At 47.4% G+C, this 11330-nt stretch overlaps 2 protein-coding genes across 4 annotated transcripts in view; both read left to right on the top strand.

The window, feature by feature from the left end:
- The window catches only part of ATP5MF (ATP synthase membrane subunit f), a 140104-nt gene that overhangs the window by 95432 nt on the left and 33342 nt on the right, over positions 1 to 11330 (top strand). The window lies entirely within an intron of this gene.
- The window catches only part of ZNF394 (zinc finger protein 394), a 103083-nt gene that overhangs the window by 4075 nt on the left and 87678 nt on the right, over positions 1 to 11330 (top strand). The window contains exons 3-4 of one of the 2 annotated variants that reach the window (XM_050783987.1): positions 692 to 818; positions 4405 to 5609. In XM_050783987.1, coding sequence (XP_050639944.1) covers positions 692 to 818; positions 4405 to 5504 — 1227 coding nt within the window. In that variant the 3' untranslated portion in view covers positions 5505 to 5609. Of the gene's footprint in view, positions 1 to 691; positions 819 to 4404; positions 5610 to 11330 lie in introns of those variants that run through there. The other variant, XM_050783986.1, reaches the window with a different exon arrangement.

The raw sequence follows: 11330 nt of genomic DNA on the forward strand, positions 1-11330 counted from the left end.
GTGAACGTTGGGGTGTGTATGGACTTCCTTTCCGCAGGCCACAGTGACAGATCCATCCAGGAGATGACTTTATAGACCTCAGCATAAAGCCAACACGGATTACTGGTTTTCTTTTTTCTTGTTTTCTTTTTTTTTCCTTTTCTGTTGTTGTTGTTTGAGGTGGAGTTTCAGTCTTGTCGCCCAGGCTGGAGTGCAATGGCGCGATCTCGGCTCACTGCAACCTCTGACTCCCGGGTCCAAGAGATTCTCCTGCCTCAGCCTCCTGAGTAGCTGGGATTACAGGCATCCGCTACCACGCCCGGCCAATTTTTGTATTTTTAGTAGAGATGGGGTTTCACCGTGTTGGCCAGGCTGGTCTCAATCTCCTGACCTCAGGTGATCCGCCCGCCGTGGCCTCCCAAAGTGCTGGGATTACAGGTATGAGCCACCGCGCCCGGTCGTGTGTACTTTTAATCTGTGTCATATTTCTATTCCCATACATCACAGTGATACAAGTTAAAGAAATATTTTGCTCTTACCTACCCCCAAAATTAGTGTAAATAGTCCACAGAAAGGCTTTTCAGGATTACAAGAGAATGTCAGCCTCTATCTCTGATCTCTCCAAACTCCCTGGTCAGTACAAGACTCAAGAAGAGCGATAATGCTGTACAGGGACAGCAGGTACTGAATTGGGCTCTTGTGTTGTTCCCAGGGGATGGCGACTTTCGAGGACATGACTGTGTCTCTAACCTGGGAGGAGTGGGAGCGCCTGGACCCAGCACGGAGGGACTTCTGCAGAGAGAGTGCACAGAAGGATTCCGGGAGCACAGTTCCGCCTAGTGAGTGCTGTTGCTCTGCTGGTTTGTTGTGGTGTGTGATTTGTGAAGGGGTGGTCCATTACCATCCCTGAGCCATTATGCCATTCCCAGACTTGGGCTGAGAGCCTTCAGGTGTCTTCTGTAACCCAGGCAGGAGCCTATGTACTGCTAGGTGCTAGATTCAGCTTTTTACTTTGGTTCATTTTTAATGTCTTATACATAAAGAAAACTATAAAAAAGAAAAATAGATAATGACCATTCCCTGTGTCCACCACCCAAGTTTATCCGATCTTAATACTTGGCCACATTGCCAGAGAAATATGTTACAGCTGGAGGTGAGGCTCCCACATAGCCTCCTGGAAATCCTTCTCCTCTATCCTTCTCTAGAGGTAGCCAGTAAGCTGACTGTTGGGTTTATGACTTCCATGCATGTCTTATATTGTCTCTACATAGACACGTAGCTCCACGCTGTATATCATTACTGTACGGCTTTTTTTTTAACTCAGTATTACATTTTTGAGATTTACTCATGTTGATGCATGGAGCTCTACCTGTTTTACTGTCCAGATACTCCAGAATTCTATCCATTTCTGTTAATGGACATCTAGGTGTCCTAAGTTTTAACCATTACAGCGTTGCACCGAACATTCTTGTATATTCTTGCATATTTTTGTGTATTTGTTCCTATGTTGGAGTTTCTGAAGAGAATATGCCTAGAGACAGGCAGTAGTCCCCTCTTCCTGGTTTTGCTTTCTGTGGTTTCACTTACCCACAGTATGCAATACAACCAGATATTTTAAGACAGAGACCACATTCACATGACTATTATTACAGTATAGCATTTGTTTTTCATTTTTTGTCTTTGGTTTTGGGGGTTTTCTTGAGGTGGAGTTTTCCTCTTGTTGCCCAGGGGGAGTGAGTGCAGTGGTGTGGTCTCAGCTCATTGCAACCTCTGCCTCCCAAGCCAAGCAATTCTCCTGCCTCTGTCCCCTGAGTAGCTGGAATTACAGACACGCCCCACCATGCTCAGCTAATTTTGTATTTTTAGTAGAGATGGGGTTTCACCATGTTGGCCAGACTGGTCTTGAACTCCTGACCTCAGGTGATTCTCCTGCCTCAGCTTCCCAAAGTGCTGGGATTACAGGTGTGAGCCACCAAACCTAGTTAAGTATATTGTTATAATTGATAGTTACTGTTAATCTCTTAATGTACCTAATTTATGAATTAAACTTGATTAAAGGGACATATGTATAAGAAAAAACATTATATATATATATAGAGAGAGAGAGGCTTTGGTACTATACACAGTTTCAGGCATCACTGGGGGTCTTGGAATGTGTTCCCACAGAGAAGAGGAGACAACTGTATATTCATCTTACTCTCCAAAGAGCTCATAACTAATGTATACGCCACCAGCAATTTTGAGAATTTTTCTTTCTCCACATTCTCGTCAACATTTGCTGTTGGCCGGGCACGGTGACTCTCACCTGTAATCCTAGCACTTTGGGAGGCCCAGATGGGAGGATTGTTTGAGGCCAGGAGCTCAAGACCAACCTGGGCAACACAGCAAGACCCCATCTTTTTAAAAAAATTTTTTTTAATTAAAAAAATAGTAATACATTTTGGCCAGGTGATAGCTCACGTCTGTAATCTCAGTACTTTGGGAGGCCGAGGTGGGCAGATCACAAGGTCAGGAGTTCAAAACCCACTTGGCCAACATAGTAAAACACCGTCTCTACTAGAAATGCAAAAAATTAGTCGGGCCTGTGATGCCTGATGTGCAGGGGCCCTGGCACCCTGCTTACCCACCCATCCCTTCCGCTGCCCCTCACCCACTCTGGCCACACTGCCTTGCTGCTCCAAAATATGCCAAGCCCCTCTGCCTCCTGGTCTTTGTGCTATGTGACCGCTCTGCCTGAAATATTCTACTCTAGCTCTGTAGGAAGCAAAGCTTCAGAGCTTTGCTCAAATTGCTCCCTTGTGCCGGGTGTGGTGACTCATACCTGTAATCCCACAACTTTGGGAGGCCGAAGTGGCTCACACCTGTAACCCTAGCACTTTGGGAGGCCAAGGCAGGCAAATCACTTGAGGTCAGGAGTTCAAGACCAGCCTGGCCAACATGGTAAAACCCCGTCTTTACTAAAAATACAAAAATTAGCCACGCCAGTTAATGGGCACCTGTAATTCCAGCTACTCAGAAAGCTGAGGCAGGAGAATCACTTGAACCTGGGAGGTGGAGGTTGCAGTGAGTCGAGATCATGCCACTACACTCCAACCTGGGTGACAGAGTGAGACTCTGTCTCAAAAAAATAAAAAATAGGCTGGGCACAGTGGCTCACGCCAGTAATCCCACACTTTGGGAGGCCAAGGCCAGGTGGATCACCTGAGGTCAGGAGTTTGAGACCAGCCTGACCAAGATGGTAAAGCCCCATCTCTACTAAAAATACAAAAGTTAGCCTGGTGTGGTGGCACGTGCCTGTAATCCCAGCTACTTTCGAGGCTGAGGCAGGGGAATTGCTTGAACCTGGGAGTTGGAGGTTGCAGTGAGCGAAGATCATGCCACTGCACTCCAGCCTTGGCAATGAGCGAAACTCCATCTCAAAAAAATAAAATAGCTGGGTGCAGTGGCTCACTCCTGTAATCGCAACACCTTGCAAGGCCAAGGTGGGTGGATGACAAGGTCAGAGGAGTTTGAGACCATCCTGACCAAGATGGTGAAACCCTGTCTCCACTAAAACTACAAAAAAGTTAGCCGGGCATGGTGGCAGGTGCCTGTAATCCTAGCTACTCGGGAGGCCGAGGCAGGAGAATCACTTGAACCTGGGAGGCAGAGGTTGCAGTAAGCAGAGATCACACCACTGCACTCCAGCCTGGGCAACAGAGTGAGACTCCATCTCAAAAATACAATAAGATACGCTAAGATAAAATAAAATATAAACTGGGTGCTGTGGCTCACCCTGTAATCTGAGAACTTTGGGAGGCCAAGGCAGGTGAATCACAAGGTCAGGAGTTCAAGACCAGCCTGGCCAAGATGGTGAAACCCTGTCTCTACTAAAACTAGCAGAATTGGCACCTGTAATCCCCGCTACTTGGGAGGCTGAGGCAGGAGAATCACTTGAACCCTGGTGGCAGAGGTTGCAGTGAGCCGAGATGGCGCCACTGTACTCCAGCCTGGGCAACAGAGTGAGACTCTGTCTCAAAATAAATAGCGACAGAGTGAGACTGCGTCTCAAAATAAATAAATAGGGAGACCGAGGCAAGCAGATCATGTGGTCAAGAGATAGAGACCATCCTGGCCAACATGGTGAAACCCTATCTCTACTAAAAATATAAAAATTAGCTGGATGTGCTGGTGTGTGCCTGTAACCCCAGCTACTCTGGAGGCTGAGGCAGGAGAATCACTCGAACTCCGAAGGCAGAGGTTGCAGTGAACTGAGATCAGGCCACTGCACTCCAGCCTGGTGACAAAGCAAGACTCCTTCTCAAAAAATAAATTAATTAAAATAAAAAGTAAAAGGGATTTGAGGATTTAACATTCTGCCAGCACTTGCTTATTTCAGTGTTGCACAGAAATGCAATGGCAGGAATTTGTATTTTCATGTTTCAGGTTTGGAAAGCAGAGCTGAGAACAAAGAGTTGATTCCAATGCAAGAAATTTTAGAAGCAGAGCCACAGGGGCGACTACAAGAAGCGTTCCAGGGGAAGCGCCCCCTGTTGTCTAAGTGTGGCAGTACCCATGAGGACAGCGTGGAAAAGCAGTCCAGAAACCCCTTCCCCCTGAAACTTGAAAATTCTCCTGAAGCACAAGGACGCAACAGCATCTCAGATGTCAACAAGAACGGTTCCATAGAAGGGGAAGACTCTAAAAATAATGACCTGCAGAACAGTGCCAGACGCTCCAACCTTGTTCTGTGTCAGCACATCCCAAAAGCAGAGAGGCCCACAGACAGTGAGGAACACGGGAACAAGTGCAAGCAGAGTTTCCACATGGTGACGTGGCACATGCTGAAACCTCACAAGTCTGACAGTGGAGACAGTTTCCATCATTCCAACCTTTTTGAGACCCAGAGGCAGCTCCGTGAAGAAAGACCTTATAAATGTGGTAACTGTGGGAAGAGTTTCAAACAACGCTCTGACCTCTTTAGACACCAGAGAATCCACACAGGTGAGAAACCCTATGGCTGCCAAGAATGTGGGAAAAGCTTCAGCCAGAGCGCTGCCCTGACCAAGCACCAGAGGACACACACAGGTGAGAAGCCATACACCTGTCTGAAATGTGGGGAGCGCTTCAGGCAGAATTCACACCTAAATCGTCATCAAAGTACCCACAGTAGAGACAAACATTTTAAATGTGAGGAATGCGGGGAAACCTGTCATATTTCCCACCTTTTTAGACATCAGAGACTACATAAAGGGGAGAGACCCTATAAGTGTGAAGAATGCGAGAAAAGCTTCAAACAGCGCTCCGACCTCTTTAAACACCAGAGGATCCACACTGGGGAGAAGCCCTATGAATGTTCTGTCTGTGGGAAACGCTTCAATCAGAGTGCAACCCTCATTAAACACCAGAGAATTCACACTGGAGAAAAGCCTTACAAATGTCTTGAATGTGGGGAAAGATTTAGACAAAGTACACACCTTATCCGACACCAAAGAATTCATCAAAATAAAGTGCTGTCGGCTGGGCGCGGTGGCTCACGCCTGTAATTCCAGTACTTTGGGAGGCCAAGGCAGGCAGATCATTTGAGATCAGGAGTTTGAAACCAGCCTGGCCAACATGGTAAAACCCCGTCTCTACTACAAATACAAAAATGAGCTGGGCGTGGTGGTGCGTACCTGTAATCCCAGCTATTTGGTAGGCTGAGGCAGGAGAATCACTTGAACCCAGGAGGCGGAGGTTGCAGTGAGCCGAGATCACGCCACTGCACTCCAGCCTGGGCAACGGAACAAGACTCTATCTCAAAAAAGAAAGAAATAAAGTGCTATCATTTTGATATGTTTCTGTGTGACTTGGCCTGTTTCTTTTCCTGTCCAGAACGACATTCCTTGCCATTTGGAGTATATCAGTCAATTATGGATCTTCCTTGAGGATCTCCTACAAGATAGGTTCAATCTGTCCTGAGCCCCATTACAGACTGATAGTTTGAGTGAGGAATGAGGAAGTAAGGGGCCTTCTGAAATGTGAGCTGGTGCCAGGTAAGAGACTTCTGATGATAAGAGTGAGGCCAACATGTAAGAGGGTTCTGTCCTTGTCATCTGTGCTCTACCTTTATTTATGTGTTTATTTTTGAGATTGGGTCTCATCATATTCCCCTGGCTGGAGCTCAGTGGTGTGATCATGGCTCACTGTGGCCTCAACCTGGGCTCAAGTGATTGTCTTAACCTCCTGAGTAGCTGGGGCCACAGGCAGACTACCACACCCAGCTATTTTTTTTTTTTTTTAAGAAATAGGGTCTTGCTATGTTGCCCAGGCTGGTCTCAACCTCCTAGGCTCAAGGAATCCTCCTGCCTCAGCCTCCCAAAGTGCTGGAATTACAGACATGAGCCACCACACCCAGCCTACCTTTATTTACTTCGTTTTTTTTTTTTTTTTTTTTTGAGATGGAGTCTTGCTCTGTCACCCAGGCTGGAGTGCAGTGGCATGATCTCGGCTCACTGCAACTTCCACCTCCTGGGTTCAAGCAATTCACCTGCCTCAGCCTTCTGAGTACCTGGGACTGCAGGCGCACCGTGCCACGCCTGGCTAATTTTTTGTATTTTAGTAGAGATGGGGTTTCACCGTGTTGCCTAGGCTGCTAGTGAACTCCTGAGCTCAGGCAATCTGCCCACCTCTGCCTTCCAAAGTGCTGGGATTACACACATGAGCCACCACGCCCAGCCTCTTTATTTTGAACCAAATCTTGCTCACTACAGGTACTAATACTTCTCTAAGAATGTATTTTAGTCTTTTAAAATTTGCCTTTGTCCTTAGACGGTAGAGAGGGTTTCAACTACTTCATAATCCCCAGAAGACCTGGTAAAGCTCAGTGCTCACAAGAAACACTCTTATTTTTCACTTTCCAGAAAACCTAATTTTACATAGTCCCTCTTTCCCATTCTAGGGGCCTAGGAGTTCAGTTTTTTGACTTACTGATTTCTTTTTTTTTGAGACGGATTCTTGCTCTGTCACCCAGGCTGGAGTGCAGTGGCATGATATTGGCTCACTGCAACCTCCACCTCCCGGGTTCAAGCGATTCTCCTGCCTCAGCCTCCCGAGTAGCTGGGATTATAGGCACCTGCCACTGCGCCCAGTTAAATTTTGTATTTTTAGTAGAGACGGGATTTCACCGTGTTGGCCAGGCTGGTCTCAAACTCCTGACCTCAGGGGATCTGCCTGCCTTGGCTCCCAAAGTGGATTTCTTTTTTTTTATTTTTTTAAGACAGTCTACCTCTGTGGCCCAGGCTGGAGTACAGTGGCACGATCTTCACTTACTGCAACCTCCACCTCCTGGGTTCAAGCAATTCTCCTTGAACTGGAAGTTCCAATTTTTTTTTTTTTTTTTTTTTTGAGACAGAGTCTCGCACTGTCGCCCAGGCTGGAGTGCAGTGGCGAGATCTCGGCTCACTGCAAGCTCTGCCTCCTGGGTTCACACCATTCTCCTGCCTCAGCCTCCCAAGTAGCTGGGACTACAGGCGCCTGCCACCACGCCCGGCTAATTTTTTGTATTTTTCAGTAGATACGGGGTTTCACCGTGTTAGCCAGGATGGTCTCAATCTCCTGACCTCATGATCCGCCAGTCTCGGCCTCCCGAAGTGCTGGGATTACAGGCGTGAGCCAGCGCGCCCAACCTTTTTTTTTTTTTTTGAGACGGATTCTTGCTTTGTCACCCAGGCTGGAGTGCAGTGGCATGATTATTGGCTCACTGCAACCTCCACCTCCCGGGTTCAAGCGATTCTCCTGCCTCAGCCTCCCGAGTAGCTGGGATTACAGGCACCTGCCACTGCGCCCAGTTAATTTTTGTATTTTTAGTAGAGACGGGATTTCACCGTGTTGGCCAGGCTGGTCTCAAACTCCTGACCTCAGGGGATCTGCCTGCCTTGGCTCCCAAAGTGGATTTCTTTTTTTTTTTTAAGACAGTCTACCTCTGTGGCCCAGGCTGGAGTACGGTGGCACGATCTTTGCTCACTGCAGCCTCCACCTGCTGGGTTCAAGCAATTCTCCTTAAACTGGAAGTTCCAATTTTTTTTTTTTTTTTTTTTTTGAGACTGAGTCTCGCACTGTCGCCCAGGCTGGAGTGCAGTGGCCAGATCTCAACTCACTGCAAGCTCTACCTCCCGGGTTCACGCCATTCTCCTCCCTCAGCCTCCTGAGTAGCTGGGACTACAGGCACTCGCCACCATGCCCAGCTAACTTTTTGTAGTGTAGTAGAGACAGGATTTCACCATGTTGGCCAGGATGGTCTCTATCTCCTGACTTCGTGATCCGCCCGCCTTGGCTTCCAAGTTTCTAATCATGCCTTGGTCTTACCAGTGACCAGCCCCCAAGTTGAACCCATCGGGAATCCAAGAGTTGCCTTGTTAGAACAAAGACATGCATCACTAAGGAAATTCCGGCCGGGCGCGGTGGCTCAAGCCTGTAATCCCAGCACTTTGGGAGGCCGAGACGGGCGGATCATGAGGTCAGGAGATCGAGACCATCCTGGCTAACACGGTGAAACCCTGTCTCTACTAAAAAATACAAAAAACTAGCCGGGCGAAGTGGCGGGCGCCTGTAGTCCCAGCTACTTGGGAGGCTGAGGCAGGAGAATGGCGTGTACCCGGGAGGCGGAGCTTGCAGTGAGCTGAGATCCGGCCACTGCACTCCAGCCTGGGCGACAGCATGACTCCGTCTCAAAAAAAAAAAAAAAAAAAGGAAATTCCAGTGAGTTTAGCAGCTCTGTGTGAGGAACAAGTGTCAAAAGACCAAGTATTAAAAGATGCTCTTGGCACCCTTATCCCTCAGGAATTCTCCAAGGTTTGGGGAGCTCTCTGCTAGTCACTGAGGATGAAGACCAAATATATATTTATCATGATATCACAAGGCTTAGTATACAAATTTTGAGTATTTCGTGCAGAAATGAATAAAATAGAACATAAAAATCATCTCCAGTAGAGCAAGTGTGCTTGTCCTTTCCAGGTCCTGTGAAAATGAAGGGAAGGGGGTGTCTGCTCAGCTCCACTAGGGGCACCCACCATCACGGTCAGGAGACCACCCTCTCCCAATGCAGGTGAGCTGGGGCACATGTAATAGAGGCCTCTGCTTGAAGGAATATCATCAGGAAGCAGCAGTACTACTGGCCTGCTGGCCTCTGAAAAACACAGGGCAGAACCGTGAGTCTAGTCTGAGTATAGGTAATGGTGGCTTCTCTTGCTCTAGGAACTGTCTGGAAACTGAAGGGTGTCTGGCCTGGACAGCATCTACACCTCCCTCTAAGTCTGTAGCCATCTCAGGATGGCTGCGCTTTGGATATGACTACTCAGTGAATTAACAGTTCTCTCCTGTTTGTATCTTCTTTAAACATGAGGATTAATCTGAGTGACAAGTGCCTGAATGCCTGGTCATTGGAGAAAATTGTAAATACAAACTATCTTTTTTTAAAAAAATTAATTAAAAAAAAAAACAAGGTCTCACTTTGTCGCCCAGTCTGGAGTGCAGTGGCATGATCTTGGCTCACTTGCAGCCTCAACTTCCTGGGTTTTTAAGCGATCCTTCCACCTCAGCCTCCCAAGCAGCTGAGACTACAGGCACACAACCACCATACCCAGCTAGTTTTTATACTTTAAAAGTATAAGAGAGACTGGGCACAGTGGCTCACGCCTATAAGTCCAACACTGGGAGGCTGAGGCTGGCAGATCACGACGTCAGGCGTTCAAGACCAGCCTGGCCAACATGGCGAAACCCCATCTCTACTGAAAATACAAAAGTTAGCTGGGCATGGTGACGGGTGCCTGTTGTCCCAGCTACTCGGGGGGCTGAAGCAGGAGAATCGCTTGAACCCAGGAGGCAGAGGTTGCAGTGAGCCAAGATTGCACCACTGCACTCCAGCCTGGGCGACAGAACAAGACTCCATCTCAAAAAAAAAAAAAAAAAAAAAAAAAAAAAAAAAAAGGTTTTGCCATGTTGGCCAGGCTGGTCTCAAAACTCCTGGGTTGAAGTGATCCATCCGCCTCAGCATCCCAAAGTGTTGGGGAATCAGAGGTGTGACCCACTGCACCTGGCCTGAGAGCAATTTTTTTTTTTTTTTTTGACACAGGGTCTCACTCTGTCGCCCAGGCTGGAATGCAGTGGTGCAATCTTGGCTCACGGCAACCTCCACCGCCCCGGTTCAAGCGATTCTCCTGTCTCAGCCTCCCAAATAGCTGGAATTACAGGCACCCACCACCACGCCCGGCAAATTAGATCAATGTTTAATACAGACATAGGATGATGTTTAGGATATCAAAATAATTTAAGTGTATCTCTTATATTGTTGAGCTCTAGGGAGAATACACTCAGCTCAACCTATTTAAACTGAATGTTAGAATGTGCTTATAATAACTGTGAAAACAGAAGGGATATGGCTCCTCAGAGACCATAATTGACACTTTTTGAATACAAGGAGTTTATTTGTTGGGGAGAGGTTGCAATACTGTTAGGGAAGGTGGAAGACAGAGAAGTCACCCAATGAGGCAGCTACCATGGTGAGTGCCTGTGTGCAATTCCTGGGGAACCTCTGGAAACTAAAACACATGCTTCAGAGTTTTCCACACATGGGGAGATGGAGAATTTGGTGTTTATCAAATGCCCATCAATGATTGGTTGACGGCTGCTCCCAGGATGTCTCTTTTGCCCTCAGGCCACAAGGTGCAGACACAGTTAGATGAAGCCCACAGAAGGTGTAAGTAAGGCCAGAGGGACTTCGGCAGGGCCCACAGCACCTATTACAAATACTGACTTATAGCTCTTTCCAGAATCTACTAACACATTCATTTTAGATTATGCGCAACTTTTTTTTTTTGAGACGGAGTCTTGGTCTGTCTCCCAGGATAGAGTGCACTGATGCAATCTCGGGTCACTGCAACCTCTGCCTCCCGGGTTCAAGTGATTCTCCTGCCTCAGCCTCCCAAGTAGCTGGGATTATAGGTGCCCGTCACTGTGCCTGGCTAATTTTTGTATTTTTAGTAGAGACGGGGTTTCACCATCTTGGCTAGGCTCGTCTTGAACTCCTGACCTCATGATCCACCCGCTTTGGCCTCCCAAAGTGCTAGGATTACAGGTATGAGCTACCACGCCCGGCCTGATTATGGGCAACTTTTAGCAGTTCTTCATACCTCACTAGTTACTAGTGAGTAGCCCTTAGTTTTTTTTGTTTTTTTAAGTCTAAACATTAGCAGGTCATAGTTGTTTGTAATACAGGAAAAGCATTCTTCTTCAATCCTTTTTTTTTTTTTTGAGATGGAGTCTCACTCTGTTGTCCAGGCTGGAGTGCAGTGGTGTGTTCTCAGCTCACTGCAACCTCTGCCTTCCAGGTCCAA

Source organism: Macaca thibetana, chromosome 3 (genome assembly GCF_024542745.1).
Source record: "Macaca thibetana thibetana isolate TM-01 chromosome 3, ASM2454274v1, whole genome shotgun sequence".
In the NCBI taxonomy this organism is placed as follows: domain Eukaryota; kingdom Metazoa; phylum Chordata; class Mammalia; order Primates; family Cercopithecidae; genus Macaca; species Macaca thibetana.